This window comes from Arabidopsis thaliana, chromosome 2 (assembly GCF_000001735.4).
Source record: "Arabidopsis thaliana chromosome 2, partial sequence".
NCBI classification, from domain to species: domain Eukaryota; kingdom Viridiplantae; phylum Streptophyta; class Magnoliopsida; order Brassicales; family Brassicaceae; genus Arabidopsis; species Arabidopsis thaliana.
This window is the reverse complement of record NC_003071.7, coordinates 11,290,769-11,309,838: the sequence shown is the minus strand read 5'-3', so window position 1 is coordinate 11,309,838 and position 19,070 is coordinate 11,290,769. Positions and strand designations below refer to the sequence as shown.

General features: G+C 32.5%; 4 protein-coding genes across 9 annotated transcripts; 3 read left to right on the top strand and 1 right to left on the bottom strand.

Annotated features, from left to right (window-relative positions):
- The first annotated feature begins 2,828 nt into the window (after window positions 1-2,828).
- YAB5 (plant-specific transcription factor YABBY family protein) lies at window positions 2,829-6,384 on the top strand. Of its 2 annotated transcripts, NM_179750.3 has the most exons (8): window positions 2,853-2,959; window positions 3,093-3,171; window positions 4,090-4,209; window positions 4,858-4,966; window positions 5,058-5,106; window positions 5,213-5,288; window positions 5,848-5,920; window positions 6,029-6,297. In NM_179750.3, exons 2-7 carry the CDS (start codon window positions 3,100-3,102, stop codon window positions 5,914-5,916), a joined length of 495 nt encoding a protein of 164 aa, NP_850081.1. In that variant the 5' UTR covers window positions 2,853-2,959; window positions 3,093-3,099; the 3' UTR covers window positions 5,917-5,920; window positions 6,029-6,297. The 2 variants fall into 2 exon arrangements, with proteins under 2 accessions (NP_850080.1, NP_850081.1); NM_179749.3 differs by having other exon boundaries at window positions 2,829-3,171; window positions 6,029-6,384.
- Window positions 6,385-7,519: 1,135 nt separating this feature from the next.
- Window positions 7,520-10,925, bottom strand: WEB1 (WEAK CHLOROPLAST MOVEMENT UNDER BLUE LIGHT-like protein (DUF827)). Of its 2 annotated transcripts, none has more exons than NM_128214.3 (3): window positions 10,672-10,925; window positions 9,687-10,294; window positions 7,520-9,598 (listed from the first exon to the last, which is right to left on the bottom strand). In NM_128214.3, exons 2-3 carry the CDS (start codon window positions 10,272-10,274, stop codon window positions 7,763-7,765), a joined length of 2,424 nt encoding a protein of 807 aa, NP_180225.1. In that variant the 5' UTR covers window positions 10,275-10,294; window positions 10,672-10,925; the 3' UTR covers window positions 7,520-7,762. The 2 variants fall into 2 exon arrangements, with proteins under 2 accessions (NP_180225.1, NP_001325286.1); NM_001336076.1 differs by lacking the exon at window positions 10,672-10,925 and adding an exon at window positions 10,398-10,670 and having other exon boundaries at window positions 7,559-9,598.
- A 2,995-nt stretch (window positions 10,926-13,920) lies between these two features.
- PLA2A (phospholipase A 2A) lies at window positions 13,921-16,137 on the top strand. The gene is made up of 6 exons (NM_128213.4): window positions 13,921-14,268; window positions 14,352-14,720; window positions 14,807-14,968; window positions 15,197-15,499; window positions 15,580-15,752; window positions 15,849-16,137. The coding sequence occupies exons 1-6, from the start codon at window positions 14,131-14,133 to the stop codon at window positions 15,925-15,927; spliced, it is 1,224 nt and encodes a 407-aa protein (NP_180224.1). The 5' UTR covers window positions 13,921-14,130; the 3' UTR covers window positions 15,928-16,137.
- Window positions 16,138-16,263: 126 nt separating this feature from the next.
- HO2 (heme oxygenase 2) lies at window positions 16,264-18,691 on the top strand. 4 transcript variants are annotated; one of them, NM_128212.3, is made up of 7 exons: window positions 16,394-16,887; window positions 16,965-17,188; window positions 17,322-17,403; window positions 17,492-17,574; window positions 17,971-18,078; window positions 18,163-18,308; window positions 18,380-18,621. In NM_128212.3, the coding sequence occupies exons 1-6, from the start codon at window positions 16,413-16,415 to the stop codon at window positions 18,253-18,255; spliced, it is 1,065 nt and encodes a 354-aa protein (NP_180223.2). In that variant the 5' UTR covers window positions 16,394-16,412; the 3' UTR covers window positions 18,256-18,308; window positions 18,380-18,621. The 4 variants fall into 4 exon arrangements, with proteins under 4 accessions (NP_001189610.1, NP_001325234.1, NP_180223.2 ...); NM_001202682.1 differs by lacking the exon at window positions 17,492-17,574 and having other exon boundaries at window positions 17,359-17,403; NM_001202681.2 differs by lacking the exons at window positions 17,322-17,403; window positions 17,492-17,574 and having other exon boundaries at window positions 16,264-16,887; window positions 18,380-18,691.
- Window positions 18,692-19,070: the final 379 nt, after the last annotated feature.

Genomic DNA, 19,070 nt, shown 5'->3' with positions numbered 1-19,070 from the left:
TCTTGTTTAAGACATCACTCAGGTTTACATCATTTTCAAGGTTTCCTCAAATAATTTGGCGACGAGTTTAAATATATAAAAAATGATGTGAAAATTGAAAAATAGGAAATCGCCCCCTAAGTGCGGTGGTGGAAGGAGGGGAGAATGTGGGGTTGCAAGAAGCCATAAATGTGATGATACATCGATTTCATGATAACTCCTTGTAACACATCACATGAGCTATTCAACTTCGCTCGACTCCAAACCAATCTTCAATTAATCTTCAGGTTTTTCATAATAATAAAGTTAAAAATATTTGATTGTTTCCTTCTTAATAAAGAACCAGCCTCAAAAAAAAAAAAAAAAAAAATTAGTTAGTGCACCTGAATAATTTGGGATCTTAATTCTTTTTCACTGGAATAATTGATGAATTAATTTAGTTTTTTATAACTTTAATGAATCTCTCTCTATATGTCTTATAGTTCAAGTTATTGATTTTATGGTAAGACAACAATTAAGAGAATAGATCAATATTTCAATTATATATGTCAACATATGAATGGATTATGTTTTTTTAACACTCTATTTGAATGTTGAAAAGGCGATCAAGGGAAATTAGGTTACTACTGTGATGTATGTCAAGGTTGTAGTAGAAATTAGACAGACAATAGTAACAAGTAAAAACTAGCTACAGTAAAACCTCTATAAATTAATAATGTTAGGACTACGAAATTTTATTAATTTGGAGAGGTATTAATTTATCGATAAATTAATAAATATTAATTTATAGAGAGATTTTCCTAATTTGGTAACTTTTAAAAAAATTCTATAAGATTTTTTTCATTATAGAAAATATTTTCCTAGAACCAGTTACAAGTAAAATATAATAATAATGTCTAGAAAACAATACCAAAAAATTTGATCCAATAAAATATGAAAACTATAGTCAAACAAAGAACAAATATGAATTTAAGCAAAAATATATTATAAATATATTTTAAAGAATTTTTTTACTTATAATATATATATATATATAGTTGATATATTTATACAATTATTAATTTATGATATTGATAGGAACATATATTTACATAGAATTTTCAAAACAATTATTATCTTATTAATTTATCGATTTGTGTCACTTTTTACACTGGTCCCAACTCAGGACCGGAAAATTTTATTAATTTACAGAGGTTATTAATTTATAGAGTATTAATTTATAGAGGTTACACTGTATATGTGTAGTTAGAAGCTTTTTAGTCATCACATGATTTAAATTTATTTCTAAGATGAAATAGACAATCTTTAATTTATATATATAAATATTATTTGGGTTACTCGTATAAAGGTCTACCACTTTTCAGATGTTTAGAACTCTCTCTTCCTTTCTCTATCTAACAAACCCTAATGTCCATCCAATCAGTTATCCAAACTAAAAGAAGTGGACTCTAACAAACCCTAATGTCTAATCAGCTGTCCAAAATAGCATTTGGCTCATCCCTAACTAAACCTGAAATATATCAAAAAGTTAATTACCAATGAAAGCATATAAAAAACATTTGGCCACTTGCTTTCATGCTGGTCCCAGCTTTTGCACCCTTCCGTAGCCACACTACTCTTCTCCTTTTTTTTTCCTCTTTCCCCATTTCTATGAAATAGTTGTCTAGATTTTACGAGTCTGCACATCCTCATATATTTTTTTATTGATTTGGTGATCCAATTTTTAATATGAAAGAATGAAAAAAATATTGGGGTCTTTTTAAAAATGTAAGTCTTAAAAAAAAAAATATTAGAGAGAACCATATATCATATGAAAATGTTGATTTCAGTTTATCAATTAGGATGATAAAACTATTTAGTGTATTATTAAATGGTACCTTCGAAAATTTACATAATTTTTTCTTAATTTGTGTGAATTTTGTTTATAATTAATGATACTCTTAGGAAAAGTGAAAGAGAGTGAGTAGCTTTTTATTTATTTCTGATTTGCATTTATATTCAAGATTTAGAAATGAATAATACAGGTAAAATTTTCATCTATTGCTAACCATAAATGCCAAGTTTTAAACAATCAACCTTTTTATAATTCAGCAGTACTAGTCTACTAAACAATCATACATTCGACAAAAGAAAAAATTCAACCCTAAATTTGATTGAAGTATCCCACGAATAATGTCGAAGAGGAAATGTTCTCATCTACCTTTTTTGTTGCTGTTGTTGTCATCAACGTTCTCATATACCAATCTTTCTTTATACCATCGATATTATAGTATCTCAATTTAGTGTTCTTGGAAGGAAGGCCGACATACAATATTCTCGCGCATACAAATATTCTTCCATTACTACATACAACATCTTGCATATAGCCGACTCCCCCTGGATTGGTTGTATAACATTATGATTCAAAATATTGTTTAGGCAATCATCACTTTTAAAAAGAATTATATATCGAACTTAAATTTTGTAAATTGCTTTAACATAAATATATATATATATATATATATATATTTTTTTTTTTTCTTAGTAATTTTATTTTCACCATAATAGATATAAACGATGTATAGTAAATCATTGACGAAAATATTTTTTCTACAATTTTTTATCTATTCCATAACATTTAGTTTCGTCTCTTTTAAATAAAATATATCGTTTTTTATTGCCGTTAACTAATGTTATAACAAAACTGGTACATTACTACATTTTTAAAAAAATTACTTAACTACTATGTCCATCTCAGTATTTCGATAAGAATTTTTTTTTTTCTTATGGTACGCAACCCCATGAGTGAAGGGACCCTACTCGTTAAAAGACATAGAACATATAGCCTACATGGAAATTCCCAAATCCTTCACATTGCATATAATAATTTTGCCCCTTTAACTCTCATCCTCTCCTTAGGCTTATGTATTATCTTCCCATTTATTCAATTACCTTTATGATCACTTGGAATAGTTGTTGAAGTACAATACCCGTTTTTAAGGCAAGTGTCTGTTCGGGTTGATATATATATATATAGAGAGAGAGAGAGAGACTATATCTTTTCACCTATATAATTGCTCTCTTCTTCTATCTAAATCTTCAACACAAACATCTTGTTTGGTCCTATTTCTCAGATCGATCATGGCTAACTCTGTGATGGCAACCGAACAGCTCTGCTACATCCCTTGCAACTTTTGCAACATAATTCTTGCGGTATAATTGCTATACATATATATCTATTATATCTGCTGTTATATTATATATAATGGATCTATGCTTCTCCAAATATCGTATATATAAAGATATAATCAAGCATAGATCTACCTTTAATTTCCTTTGTACTATATATTGGTTTCTGATAAAGAGTGGTGAAGCTCTTTTCATCAGTTCCACTATCTTACAAATGTTCAAAGTTCTTATTCATTTAAATCTGTTTTAATTTATTTTTGTCAGTGACAAATATTTCATTTAGCTTATGGTGCCAGAGAGAAGTCACCATCCTTCTGCTATACATGACTTTTTTCAGCATCATATAGATTTATTTTCTGCTCTTTTCCTACTTTCCTCAAAGGAAAATCCTATTACGAGCATTTTACTTACCATTTTAAGTTATGACTCATAAGATAACCTATTTTAAAATGGCCATGCATATATTTGTGTTCCTTTTCTTTTTTTTTTTGTCAAAAATATGTGTGTTCCTATTCACTAATCTATAACAAATTGCGCATATTGAAAATGGAGTCACTTCCGGATCTTAAATGGTGGCTACAGCAAAACTTCAAAAGAGAAGATAATCATCTCTCAAGCAACTACTTTTGTTTAATGTCATAAGATTAGATTGCATTATTTCTATTTTGCCTTCTAAACCCATAAAGAACTTAACATGTTACCCAAAAAAAAAAAAAAACCCATAAATGATAGGAATATCTGATCTATATTAACAAGACAAGCAACAACTTTTTCTCCCTTGTCTAATGATAATTATCTTATAACAAATTTTAGTAGCATAAATTTTAGTATAAGCTTTTCGTCGATCTATGTCTTATGGATCATCTAGTAAACAGATCCAATTTTCCAAGAAAGAAGATCAATTAATTAATATTTGAGGTTGTGTTTGGCTAAAACGTGTAGGTGAATGTCCCATGCAGCAGCCTGTTCGACATCGTGACCGTCCGATGCGGTCACTGCACCAATCTGTGGTCTGTAAACATGGCAGCTGCTCTTCAGTCGCTTTCACGCCCTAATTTCCAGGTAACATCTCTCTCCTCAATTGTGAAGGGTTTATTGTAAATTTAAAAAAAAAAAAAAAAAAACTTGAACCAACCCTCTGAAATTTAGGGCTCTTTTGTTTGTTTTGAAAAACGAATGATAGACAGAAATCTGAGCCTCTAGTTGCATGTTTCTGTCTCCAGCCGCCGTCTACATCTACATAGCCCCAAAGAATTTAATATTACTTAAATATTTTACTCTTTTCAAGTCATGTTTAAGTTTATTTTTCCAGCTGTTACTGATATCTGCAGCCTTTTCGTAATTGCTTTTTCTTCATAGAGCCCTAGCTTTTGTTTGATCTATTACTGCTGTCGGTTACTTACTCTATGATTTGATTGACATGAATGTTAGGGTTTCTGGTTTCATAGGTTTGTTTTGTTTTCTATAAAATATATATATCAGATTCCTTTCTTTAAAGGTTTTGTCTTTTAGACTTTAACTACTCTTAAATATGAATGAAATATCTTTTAGTTGGTCCACTTTCTTTTTTCTCTTTTCATTTCCGAAACTAGACAATACATACATGATTGCTACTCAATCCTATTGATTCACCATTTTTGGTCTGAAAAATCAAAGAAAAGGCCAAGTGATTAAATACTCTAAACTTCTTAGCATTTATACTTTTATCAGGCAACAAACTATGCAGTACCAGAGTATGGATCCTCCTCAAGAAGCCACACAAAAATCCCTTCAAGAATTTCAACTCGTACCATAACTGAGCAACGGATTGTAAACCGTCGTAAGTATTGCTTACTATATAAACCTAAAGAAGTAAACATGAAAAGTAATTTGTGTACTGTATATGCTAAAATTATTATATTGTCTTTCAGCTCCGGAGAAGCGGCAGCGAGTACCTTCTGCGTACAATCAATTCATAAAGTAACAAAAACATTTTAGACATACATATATCTATATATCTATATAATGTTCAAATCTGTTAAGAAAGAGGTTATTGATTTGTGTGTTTATATTAAAACCTTTGAAGAGAGGAAATTCAGAGGATTAAGGCGAATAATCCAGACATAAGCCACAGAGAAGCATTCAGCACTGCTGCCAAGAATGTAAGTTTTTATTTCTTTTATATGTTCAAACAGTTTTATAAAGTACTATAAGCTTTTTTTAGCCAAAAGAAATATCTTAAGTTTTAGTAACCAATAAAGAATTATTGCGGCCTCCTTATTTAATTATAGTACATATGTCATAGTAGATGTTTTTTTTATTATTATTATTTTTTATTTTTTTATAGTTTTTTACAAATTCGACTTGGAGACCTTATGATTTGGAAGATACTCCATTTAATTTTATGAGTTGTGTTTGAAAACATATTTTAAGACTAAACACGTAGAGAACATTCTTAACAAATTTGTAAATAAATAAATTTAACTCTATTCTCTAGGATTTAAATATTATAGGTATATATATAATTTTCTAATAAGTTTATATCGAGTCACTCATACGAGTTGTGTAGAAAGTTAATCACGGGTACCAATTTTAAATTAAAAATAAGAATAATTATATGATCTTAAATTTATACAACTCTGATAAAAGATTGGGCTTTGACATCTTTGAAGAAAACTAGATTTAGTAATATTCTGATTAAATTGGGTTCACACTTTGTAGTGGGCACACTTTCCTCATATTCACTTTGGTCTAATGCTGGAGAGTAACAAGCAAGCTAAGATAGCCTAATAATGTAAGTGCTCTGTTCTATTCATCAATTGTTTTAGAGATTCACCTTAGTTATAAATTTTATTTTTATTGTAAACTAACATAAATTTTACTTTTATCTGTCTTGTTTTAGTCTCGAGATTAATGGTAATATAAGTGTTGGAGACTTCGAAGTAACAAGAGCTGAGAAGGCAACTATATGTATTGTATGATCTTTGGAACCGTATGTATGTAAGTGAAGATGTCTATCTTTAAAACCATCTATAGTTATAATTTAGTAAAAGCTTCTTTTAATTTATTTCTATGGCCCTTGTTGTATGGTTCGTCTCACAAGATTTATGAGTTCTTTCGGATATATGAATCTAAAATAAAAAATATGTAATCTATATTATGGTAAACCTATCTTATACTTGAATTATAAATAGTAAATATTACAATAAGTATTTTTTTTCTTTAACGATGTAGCAAATTCTCTATGAGTTAGTGGTTTTGTATCTTGTAACACGGAAACATTATTTTAGCTTTCGGGATACGGTTGTGGTTCTAATTCTTATACTGAATCATACACACGAGATCTAATTACGATGTAGCAAATTCCCTATGAGTTAGTGGTTTTGTATCTTGTAACACGGAAATATTATTTTAGCTTTCGGGATACGGTTGTGGTTCTAATTCTTATTCTGAATCATATACACGAGATCTAATTATATTTGACTCCAAAATACTGACCAAGCTTCTTTTTGATTTTCAAAGCTTTGATGGTGTATAAGAAGTCCTTATAAATTTTTTCTTTCGGATCTTCTAACAGGGAAACAATACTTTAGTACTTTAGATTTGAGATTCGGTTTTAGTTCTAATTCTTATACTTACTTATACACATGAGTTCACTCTCGAATAAATGACTCTCATTTATCCTAATTTGTTAGTTATAACAATTTTCATTGATTGATTTAATTGATAAATAATATTTTTGGTGTTTTTCCTATTTATCATTTTGATGCATTTATCTAACTCTTGAGTAAATGATTCATTCTAATTTTAATTACATTGTCTAAAACATATTTAAATTTACATACACTAATAAGAAATTGTTATCTTTAACGTATTTTTTAATAAATAAAAAAAATAGTGTTAATTTAGTATAATTAGATATTTGCCTTAAAATAAACCGTAAACTCAACTAATATACATTGTTACTAATTCTATATATATTAGTATATAAAAACATGAAATAAATTCTTATATTATATTATTTAATTTGTATACTTTAATAAAATCAAAAATTTCATTAAAATTCTAATGATTTTATGTATAAGAATAAATTTATACGACTTATACAACTAAATTTAAATAAGTTAATTTAAATAATTTAATTAATAAGTTAAATTAAAATATTTAAAGCTTAATTATATAATCAAACTATATTAAAATATTTTTATTTATTTTAATATAGTGAATATATCTATGAGAGATTTCGAAGACACTTGTCATTCACTATATTAAAATACTTGAAATTATTTGAGTAAATTGAAATTAGTGAATGACAAATGTCTTCGAAGTCTCTCGTAGATATTTCAACTAAGAACCTCATCCAACTCTGTATTGTGCTCTTTATGTTCCTTTTATGTATCTTGTATATTTGTATGACCAATACACAAGTATGTACAAAATGAATGACTTTTATGGTTTCATTTCCCCATCACGTTTTTTCTTTTGATAAAAGGAGGACTCGACTTACACAGTGCAAACAAATAGAAAAGAAATGAAAAAACCATTTACACCACAATACTTGTTCAAATGGAGTTCTTTCTGAATACAAAGCTCCAATAGATCAAAAGAGAATTAGGCGTTTGAATTGAAACTGAACTCAATTATTATGTGACTTCTTCTTTGACAAGAACATAAAAAACCGGGGGAAAGAAAGCTTCTTCTTTTTCTTTCGAGACTTGGTCTGTGGGGATAGATTGGTTTCAGAGTTTTCTTCTGTTCCATATGACTCACTTGGGCTGGAGGCATAAACAACAGCTTCAGGTGATTGCTCCATCTTTCCTCCTTCAAAGCTTTCTTTTAGGTTTTTCTCAGTGTTGACTCCATCACCAGCCTTTCTCTTTTGTTCATGTTCTGCCCTCCATTTCCTCAGCTCCTGCTCCACCCCCAACTTCCCTTCTTTGGCCTTCTCAGCCTTTTCAGTTGCTTCTTTTAATGCCTTCTTTCTCGCATCCATGTCTCTGTTTACTTCTTCCAACTTCTCCAAGCTTCTCATTTCTGTTTCTTTAGCTTCCTCGATTCTTGAAACCGCTGCTGCTACTCTTGCGTTCGCGAGTTCTTCTGCCTCGTGAGCACGTTTGCTGAGCTCATAGTACTCTTCTAGCGAAAGTGTAACGCTTCGTGGAGAATCGGTGTCATTAGCTTTCAATGTTGATTCACTCTCCTCCAAAGCCTTGATGGCAGCTAAGGCCAGCCTCTCTGAAGCTTTAGCTGCTTCGATTTCCTTCTGCGCAGCAAATAGCCTGCTCTCCATTGTACTTGCTCCAGCTTTTGCTTGCTCTGCTTCTTCTTTCGCCTTTCGTAGCTCTTCGCGAGCAACTTCAGCAAGTGACTTTGCTTCATCAGCCTCTTCTGCTGCTTGCTGAAGTTGCTTCGGTAGCTCCACCATTTTCTCTCTCGCGTCTTTCTCCTTTGACTGAACCGAAGCTATTTCCGACCTCGTTCTGTCAATTTCAGCCTCTATAGAAGCTACTGCTATAGAGGCCATTCCTTCTCTCTGTTTGATAGAGGCAAGAGTAGACTTTTCTTTCTCGAGTTCCAGTTGCAAGGAAGAGGAGGCCAATTTCAAGCAACTCACTTCAGCAGCTGCTTTCTCAATATTGACATTGACCTCTTCAAGTTCCTTCTTTGCAGAGGCAACAGCTGCATGTAAATCTGGATGGCTCATGTTTTCTGTCGAAGGATCGGTGTTTGTGGTTGAGTCACACGCTTCTTGTTTTAGCTTGGATTCCATATAAGCTACCAATTCCGCCTTCAAATCAAGAAGCAGCGCTGAGGCAGTGTCGAGCTTCGATTTTAGATCTTTCGAAGAATGTATCTGTTGGTTAAGTCTTTGGAGTTCCTCTTCCGCTTGCTTCAGTTCCTTCTCCCAACGGTGAGTATCCTGGTCTCTAGCCATAGCTGCTCCAATCCTCTGTTCTTCCGCCTCTAAATGAGAAGCATGTGCTGATTCCAATGACTCCTTTGTAGCTATCAACTCTATGGTGAGTTCTTCCACTGTCTTCTCAACTTCTTTTGACGCCAACATTGCTTCTTCTACTTTCTTTACAGCCACATCTTTATCTTGCACCAGAGCATCATATTCCTTATGCAGAGTTTCTAGTTCCTCCTTGACAGAAGACAACTCTGTAATCGCTGTTGTATGCCTCGCCTTAGCCACCTCAAGTTGCGCTTTAGCTGCAACACTGACATCTTCAGCTATTCCTTGTTCCATCTCTTCAACCCTCAGCTTAGCAAGCTCCGAGTCTTGCTTCGCCTGTTGTTCTTCTGTTTGTGCCTTGTCCAAATTAAGCTTCAACTGTTCTATAAGTCTCTTTGTGCTTTCCAGCTCCTTAAGCACTTGCAGTTTTGCAGCCTCTGCAGTTTCTGAATGTGTTTTGTACTCAGGAATCTCCTCATGAATCTTTTTAAGCTCTTCTTCAATAAGCTTTCGTCTCTGCAAAACCATACACGAAAATATGAACAAGAAAGGCAACAACAAATTAAAACGAGAAATAATCCAAATGTATCCGTTAGTACAATACCTCTACCGCTTGCATTCGGTGAGACTTCCAGTCAGTAATTCCTCCAAATTTTGATACAGCTTCTTTAACAGATTCAAATGGCGCTGCGGTATCGATTAAACCTCGATGTGAGTCCACATTTTTCGGTGTTCCAGTGCTCACCGGTGATCCTGAAAATCTAGGAGATGATACAGTTCTAGGTGACCCCCCACCATTTCTTGCTGTACCCGTCGCAGCCTCGGTAATCTTGACACTAGGTAAACCAATCTCATCTGGCTCCATCACTTCTTCTACAATTGTTGTACTCGTACTATCTTTTCCGGTTAACACCGCAGCGGTTGCAGCATCAGAAGGCGAAAACGTGTCATCGACATAAATCTTCGCATTGCCGGTAGTGTCATCAGTTTGAGATTGTTGAGTCTCTTCAGTATCAGTTTGAGATTGTTGAGTCTCTTCAGTGTCAGTTTGAGATTGTGGAATATTATCAACCTTTGTTGCAGATTGTATGTTAGATTCTCGAATGGTGGAATCAATCAACTCAGGATTGACTTTCTCAACATTATCACTAACAACATTATCAGATGCTTCAACAGTTTTTAAGTCCTCCATTCCCCTGTAACCTGAAATTGCTACAAAACATAAAGACTAATTGAGAAAAAATTGAATACAAAACATCTTTGATGATCAAATTACTCTAATCAAACAAATATGGTATACAAGAATCAAACATACTTTAATCAAGATCATCGGATTTTCATCTTTGTGTAAACAAATTCGGAAACGTGAGTAAATAATTACCAATTCCAGGATTTAATAGTGTTTTTTTAAGAAGATAAATACGAACAATGATAATTTCCTACAATTCAAAGAAAAATGAAAAGTTTCCGAATTTCAAGAATTCTGAGTTTATCAGCTGGAGAAAAAAAAAATATGAAAAATACAAAAGTTGTATGCCGACAAAAAAAAGCTGCATCAAGAAGATTCAAGAAGAGAAGAGAAGTCTTACCGGAGGATTATGATGATCGGAGGTAGTAGAAGAAGTTTAATTTATTATTTCAGACAGAAATTAGAAAGAGATAACTGCGGTCGCGGAGACAAATCATGAAGCTATCTCTCATCGGCTCATCTTCATCATCCATCTGGCATTCTCTCTCTTTCATAATGTTCGGTTTTGTTTGTTTATTTTATTTTTTTTCCTTTTTTTTTAGTTATTTTGTTATTCAGTTTTAGTTTTTAATAAAGAAAATTAGTGGCTTCTTGGTGTTTCATTGGTCCACGTATAAAAAGTAGTTAAACCAAACTACTTGACCTGAACAACAACAAAAAAACTGGTTTTTGTTTATTTTTAGAGATGAATGAGGCTGGCAAAGTGGAGAGGGTCGCACCAAGCAAGTTTTGAGTTACATTACCCGACCCGGATTCGATCTTTAATGTAATATTGTTTAATAGAAAATAAATTTGTATCAATTGTTTTAGTTCGTTTAAATCTTCTATTTTTTTTTAATTTAAGGAATTTTAGACCAAAAAATTCAGAATAGTAAGATTAAATCAAAAACAAAAAATTTGTTTCTTTACAACTAAAAACGATGGTCATACTCAGTATAAGAAAGAATTTGTTTGGAACTTAGTGTGATTGGTTTAAACGCAGCCAATGTGGATAAAATTACAGGAGTATACAAAAGTGGACGGTTGCGGTTTTAAATGTTATCAAGCAGTTTAAACGATTGGTTTAGCGGTTGAAAATATATGCTTTGTAAAAATTATATAATTGATAAAATAGCGGATGTGAGAACGATATAAAGAAAAGAAAATTTGTTAATCAAGACGGTCAAAACCAAAAAGTTTCGTCCTTCGACTAAATTTTAATATGTTATCGGCTTCAATTCGAAGTGAAAACCCTAGAGAACCGAAAGAAATCATAAACTCTAGTAATTAATGTTCTAAAATTATAAACCAAGAAGGGTGAGGCCCGTGAGGGATAGATGGAGAGGAGACGATCATAAACTAAGAAGAGTGTTTATAATGACGTTTTGAATTTCCTCAATGAAACCTTCTCACGTTTTGAGAAGTAGGAAAGCTTTGCAGGTACACGTGGCATTTGAGAATTAGCTATCAGAGTGTTTGTCTACGTGGCATCTTGAGAGAGTAGTTTACCAATTGATGAGATTGATGGTTTGAGAAATCTCAATAAATTTTTTTTCTTAATAGTAAATTTTCTTAATTTATATTTTAAATTAAATTATCAAAAGTGGTTAGTTTTGCAAATCATCTTTCTTGATTACTCAATAAATTTCTCTCTCATCATATTATATATATATATATATATATATATATTAAAAGCATTCAAATTCAGAAAGCAAAAATTGAAATAATAATTCTGCTAATCGGATAATTGTAATAAGATGATGACGACGACGAATTAAGGTGTCATTTTTGGTACACATTCACTCACTTACTAATCATATTCGAGATTGATGATTTGCCGTATCAAAATTATTCATTGATTTTGGGTTCCAATTGGTCTTAATAAAATATAACACTTTGCAAATGTTCAAACATACAAATTTGTATGAAATGCAAGATCTATTTAATTCTAAAAGTATTACATTAAATCAAATGTAACCGGTGAAAAAGAATAAGAAAAAAAAACAAATGTAACCATTTCTTTGCATTATAGTTTTAAATAGACAAACTTAAATATAATTACAAGTACAACTCTTGATTTTATATTGGGATACAGGGATAATAGTATAGGTTTGATTGGTGATTATCAACCGCAGTTTTTTTTCTTGTCATCATTTCAACTGCAATTTGGGATCCAAAAAACAACCAATTGTAAATACTTCACATTGGTGGGTGAGAATAAAAGTGTCAACTTCATTTTCCATCTCTTTATCTATCTAATCAAAGAATTCTATCAACTCAATGATGAAGAAACTTCAACTTTGCATGTCTTGAGAAAAAAAGATATTCCAGCATATCAATGTCGAATCATGTGATTTGAAAGGATAAAAGTATATTGCTCACAAAATTTCTAAGTGTTTTCGCGGAAAATAATAATAATATATGCGATTCTATTCTTTTCTTTGTCAATTGTTCCAAAAATACATTACGAAATTTTACGGTAGAGCACCACAAAAAAAAACGATATTGCTCAATAAAACATTCACATCAAGAAGTTATTGCTCAATAAAAAAAAATTGTTTTGTAATAAAAAAAACTTTTCTTTTAATATATTTTTATTTTTGTAACTGTGAGGTTCAACCATAAATTTTTTTTTTATTAAAACCAATAAATATAGCTTAAATCTCTTTCAAACTTTTTTACATATGTGACTAACCATCAGTGACAATTCGAATTTAATATTACTCACGGTCTAGCAGATGTGTTATAAATTTTGAAATCAATTATAATTTTACAAATTATATCAAACTTGGACTTTGAGTATGTCTCTATTTGCCTTAAATGATCAAATATTACATAAACAAAAAAACTTGAAATTAAGGTTATTAATAAATAATTTAATATTTATTTTTGAATTTTGGTGGATTTAGAAAGAATAAAAGTATTTTTTCTGGGAAAATATGCATATTTATATTATTTGAATTGAGTATAGTAAACTAAGGGTGTTAAATGAAAAACAAATTGTTGTATGTACAAATTGACTTCATTTGGTCAATGAAAGAAAGTTGCAGTGTTGGGGGATAAGTATTGAGCGGCGGCTAAAATACTAAAGATTTTCTAATATTGCCATAAAAGATATTTTTTGTAACTTTCTATTTGTCACGGCACTGATTTTTTCAAAACTCCCATGACACAGCTGTCTTTACCCCATAATATATTGAACGTAAAGTAACTTCTTTGACCAATTGACCATGCTTAGTTGCTTACGTTGTTTATACAAAAGATTCATTGTTGGAAGTATAAGTAGCAGTAATATTACATCGTAGGTTGTTTTCTCTCATTAACATCGTCTCTAGGTGACTAGAAGAACGATCCTTTGTGTGTGAACTCGTGAGCAGAATCTAAACGAAAATTATATAAAGCTTAGAATTCATTAGAAAAAAGTGACATACCAAGAAACCCGAAAATGGGGAAGTTAATTTCATTTGAACAAAAAAAAACATTGTAGTTTTGTAATAAAAGGGTTGACATGGTCTTAATGTGGAAGAAGTAAAGAGGCTCACGAAAAGTCCATGTTGTCTACAAAGGAAGAAACAAGAACCAATAGAATTAGAGTTCAAACCAAAGGACGAAGTATGCAAGTTAATTTGACAAGCTAATATCCTAAGAATGAAGACATGGTCTAACTTTGAAACAGCAGCCACTAGTGTCCTATAAATACATAGAGTTCATTAACCTCTCATAATATCTCACAATCAAAGTTCTATCTCCTCAAGTATCAATACATTGATATCCATTAAAAAAAAGAAATATCAATACATTGCTTTGCTTGTTCTGTAAGATGCAAATGGACAGCCCCAAATCTCCTCTCCAGCCCCCGACCTATGGAAACTTAGTTACAATCCTCAGCATCGACGGTGGTGGCATTAGAGGGCTAATCCCTGCCGTTATCCTTGGTTTTCTCGAGTCCGAACTCCAGGTATATATGTGCTACCTAACTATACAAATATTATGTTTGTAAAATTATATTTTCTTAACTCATATATATACATGGATGCATAGAAATTGGATGGAGAAGAAGCAAGGCTTGCAGACTACTTTGATGTAATAGCGGGAACAAGCACCGGTGGTCTAGTGACAGCCATGCTCACCGCGCCTAATAAGGAAGGCCGACCCTTATTTGCAGCGTCTGAAATTAAAGATTTCTATCTTGAGCAATGTCCGAAGATCTTCCCTCAAGATCATTTCCCATTCTCAGCCGCCAAAAAACTCGTGAAGTCCTTGACTGGTCCTAAATATGACGGTAAATACCTTCATCAGCTTATCCACGCTAAGTTGGGTGATACAAAGTTGAGTCAAACACTTACCAACGTTGTCATTCCAACGTTCGATATCAAGCATCTTCAACCTACTATCTTTAGTAGTTATGAGGTTTGTTTATAGCTTGTTCTATTTGTGAAATTACAATATAATAATTAACAAAACTTTGGTTTAATATATATATGACTATTTTATAGGTAAAAAACCATCCTCTCAAGGACGCAACCCTCGCAGACATTGCCATCTCAACTTCAGCTGCCCCTACATACTTGCCTGCCCATTTCTTCAAAGTTGAAGATTTAAACGGAAACGCTAAAGAATACAATCTTATTGATGGTGGAGTTGCAGCTAACAACCCGGTAAATTTCTAAATATTGGATTTATCATTTATGTAGCAATAGGGTTTTTATACGAAGAATATAATATATCAACAATTATTATGGACTTAAATTGAATAATTATAACATGAACACACAATGTTAGACTATATTTCATTTTTTACTATGGAATTTCTTATAATAATCGATACGAGTTTTCTGTAAAAATCTTGAATAGATCATGATATAGTTGTTATATGTCAAGTATAGGCTTTGTTGGCCATTGGGGAAGTAACAAATGAGATCTCAGGAGGAAGCAGTGACTTTTTCCCAATAAGACCAAATGATTACGGAAGGTTTCTTGTGCTTTCGCTTGGAACCGGAAATCATAAAGCCGAAGAGAAATTCAATGCAAAAGAAGTAGCTGGTTGGGGACTATTGAATTGGTTAACACACGACAACTCTACACCTATCATTGATGCTTTCTCGCAAGCTAGCTCCGACATGGTTGATTTCCATCTCTCTGCCGTTTTTCGAGCTCTTCATTCCGAAGCCAACTATATTCGCATCCAGGTATCAAAATCAGCTAGCGCACTAACCATTTCTTTTTCTTTGTCTCCACAATTCCTAAGATTTGGGTATTAATTATATAGGATGACACATTAACTGGGGATGCTGCTTCTGTTGATATCGCTACCGTCGAGAATCTGGACATTCTTGCCAAGACAGGAGATGAACTACTTAAAAAACCTGTTGCAAGAGTCAACCTAGACTCGGGTTGTAACGAAAATGCTTATGAAACGACTAATGAACATGCTCTTATAAAGTAAGTGGCCCAATTTTTGCATTTTATAGCTTTATTCTTTCATACTTAAGGTGATTAAAAGTATTTTGCTAATATATTTAAATTTTGGTTGTGAAGGTTAGCAGGAATACTTTCAAAAGAAAAGAAGATCCGAGACATTCGTTCACCTCATGCAAAAGCTCCAATTAGGATCTAAAGAGATCAATTATTGTATCTTGTATATTGTTGATGATTCGTTTGTTTCACTAATGCACGTTTGGATTTATATTAATAAAAAGGTTGCACCACATTGTGGTCACTTGTACGTTTGAATAAAGTCAATAAATATTTAATGGATGGAAATGCTCTAAAATGTTTGGTCATTTTTCAACATACATTATACTAATAGAATAATGGCGAATAATACATAGACACGTACGTACTGAAACCAAAGTTATCTCAACTAATCTAATTATCTAAGCCTTTTTTTTATGGCTTATCAACTAATCTAAGCATAATGTAAATATAAAAAAAACTATTTATTTTTTACATCTGCCCTATTTAGGCTAGTTATGAAATAATTAATGGCATGACATGTAAATAATAACAAAATTAAGGGTGTTTGGTTTTCCAATGTTTGTCGATTAGGCTGAAAGCGAGAAATCAAAGTGAAGGCAGCGTCTATCTTGGTCGTCGGAATCCATGGCTTCTCTTCTCAGGCCAACTCCATTACTCTCTACACCTCGTAAGCTCACTCACTCTCATCTTCACACATCTATCTCTTTCCCATTCCAAATCTCAACTCAGAGAAAGCCACAAAAGCATCTTCTCAATCTATGTCGTTCGACACCAACACCGTCACAACAAAAGGCCTCACAGAGGAAGAGAACAAGGTACAGGAAACAATACCCAGGAGAAAACATTGGTATAACTGAGGAAATGAGATTCGTCGCCATGAGATTACGCAATGTTAATGGTAAAAAATTAGATCTTTCTGAAGATAAAACTGACACCGAGAAGGAAGAAGAAGAAGAAGAAGAAGACGATGATGATGATGATGAAGTAAAGGAAGAGACTTGGAAGCCTAGCAAAGAAGGGTTTCTTAAGTACTTAGTTGATAGCAAGCTTGTCTTCGATACTATTGAACGAATTGTTGACGAATCTGAGAATGTGTCTTGTAAGAACCCTACTTTGGTCTCGAATTTGACAGTTTGGTAATGATTTGGGTTAATGGGGTTTGTGTTCAATGTACAGATGCTTACTTTAGGAGAACAGGATTAGAGAGATGTGAAAGTATTGAGAAGGATCTACAATGGTTAAGAGAACAAGATTTGGTTATACCAGAACCAAGTAATGTAGGAGTTTCTTATGCAAAGTATTTGGAAGAACAAGCAGGAGAAAGTGCTCCTTTGTTTCTTTCTCATTTCTACAGTATCTACTTTTCACATATTGCTGGTGGTCAAGTTCTTGTAAGACAGGTTAGTTTCTTTGGAAAGCTTTCATAAAGTAACATAGAAGAGTTATATAACTGCATAAGGTCACATCCAGCATATTGAATGGTTAAAGCTAGTTCGATATATTAAAGATTAGTATCGATATAAATGGATTCAGGAGAGTTCGATTTATCGGGAGTTTTGCTGGTTTTTAGTATACTTTTCACACATTGCTGGTGGTCAAGTTATTTGTAAGACAGGTTAGTTTCTTTGATAAGTGTTCACAGAGTAACATAGAAGAAATTTTCAACTGCATAATGTCACATCTAGGATATTGAATGGTAACAGCTAGTTTGATAGAGTTAGAGATTGATATAGATATAGTGGATTCAGGAGAGTTGGGTTTATCGGGAGTTTTGCGGTTATGGTGGGTATGAGAGAGTGGCGATAAGAATGAGAATGAGAATGTGAGAAGATTTCCATTCTTCTTCATTGAGACTCAACTTACAAATAGAACTGTGATAAAGAAACACTCAGATCCTAAACCAAAACCAACCAACACCAGGCTTGCTCAATTAGTTTAAAGCTTGCCCCAAAAGAACTTGTTAACCGACTGTTAGTTAGGTTAATGTGGTATTAACCAACGGGTGAACTATGCTTTTGTCTTTATTTTTGAGATTTATCATAACTGTACATTCTTTTTGTTGGTTCTGTTGTGTTCTGGTTCTTACTTTTATCAATATATCCCATGATTTGGACTGTCATAATTGTTTGGTAACCCTTATATGCGAGGTGTTCAAATGTAACTGATCAGTTGATTCATTAAGGTATCTGAGAAACTTCTGGAAGGAAAGGAGCTGGAGTTCAATAGGTGGGAAGGGGATGCACAAGACTTGCTTAAAGGCGTCCGTGAGAAGCTTAACGTGCTTGGGGAGGTCAGATTGTCAATGAAAATTATAACTCTTCATTCCACCAGTTGCTAAAATCTGATGTTTTGGTGATGCTTTTGGGAAATGAAGCACTGGAGTCGGGACGAGAAGAACAAATGCTTGAAGGAAACGGCAAAGGCATTTAAGTATATGGGGCAGATAGTTCGCTTGATCATCTTGTAAATATCTAGGTTTTAAAGTTAACAGTTTCCGGCACCAGACCTGTGTTCACTACGGTAAGTCTGGAATAGTTTCAAAACTTTCATTGTCAACTGTCTCTTCACTGAAAATCAAATCTCCCCTGCAGATTGCATTGCTCCAATATGCATACCGCAAGCATTGTGGTCTCGCTAATTCAGGGCAGTGCTGGAAATGAAGCTGATGACCACCAGCCAGCCTACATGGCTGGAAGAGTAACTTTCTGTTATTTGTTGGCTTAAGTCAGCAGTAAAGATAAGTCACCAAATTACTTATTGAAAAATGTAGCCAAAGGTTGTGGCCTTCGTCTCATGATTGTTTGATAAGATATTGTTGTTCCTCAGTTATATATATTTGAATTTTGGTGATTTGCACACTAATCATTGCTTCTAATTATCTGAATAAAAAGATCAAATATGACTCACTAGCTATTTTGGTTGCTACATCAACATAATAGTTCATTTGGCTTTTTACCTTTTTGACATTTTGAATTTAATTTATCTTCGAATTATCTAAGACTCTAGTATATATCAATCTAACCCACATCCTTAGCTTGGAAGGCCAAGGGTTGTAGACGACATTAATCGCTCATTTTTATATATATATTTGATATCTATTATTCAAAACCGAAAATGAAATTTTGGTCTTATTCGGCAACTTTATAATGAATATTTTCAAATTGTAGTTTTCTTATAAATATACTATCATTCGAAGTTTTATTTTTGAATCAACAATTTTAGTTAAAGAAACCATGCAAAATTGAAAGTAAAGAGACATATAGTTGGCTTAATGTGTTCGTA

Coding starts and splice junctions, on each gene's coding strand:
- YAB5 (NM_179749.3), top strand. CDS start 3,100: ATGGCTAACTCTGTGATGGCAACCGAACAGCTCTGCTACATCCCTTGC. Junction 4,967..5,057: donor GCAACGGATTGTAAACCGTC/GTAAGTATTGCT, acceptor ATTGTCTTTCAG/CTCCGGAGAAGCGGCAGCGA. Junction 5,289..5,847: donor TCAGCACTGCTGCCAAGAAT/GTAAGTTTTTAT, acceptor CACACTTTGTAG/TGGGCACACTTTCCTCATAT.
- WEB1 (NM_128214.3), bottom strand. CDS start 10,274: ATGGAGGACTTAAAAACTGTTGAAGCATCTGATAATGTTGTTAGTGAT. Junction 9,599..9,686: donor ACCGAATGCAAGCGGTAGAG/GTATTGTACTAA, acceptor ATGGTTTTGCAG/AGACGAAAGCTTATTGAAGA.
- PLA2A (NM_128213.4), top strand. CDS start 14,131: ATGCAAATGGACAGCCCCAAATCTCCTCTCCAGCCCCCGACCTATGGA. Junction 14,269..14,351: donor TTCTCGAGTCCGAACTCCAG/GTATATATGTGC, acceptor ATGGATGCATAG/AAATTGGATGGAGAAGAAGC. Junction 14,721..14,806: donor CTATCTTTAGTAGTTATGAG/GTTTGTTTATAG, acceptor ACTATTTTATAG/GTAAAAAACCATCCTCTCAA.
- HO2 (NM_128212.3), top strand. CDS start 16,413: ATGGCTTCTCTTCTCAGGCCAACTCCATTACTCTCTACACCTCGTAAG. Junction 17,189..17,321: donor GTCAAGTTCTTGTAAGACAG/GTTAGTTTCTTT, acceptor AAATGGATTCAG/GAGAGTTCGATTTATCGGGA. Junction 18,079..18,162: donor AGCTTAACGTGCTTGGGGAG/GTCAGATTGTCA, acceptor TGGGAAATGAAG/CACTGGAGTCGGGACGAGAA.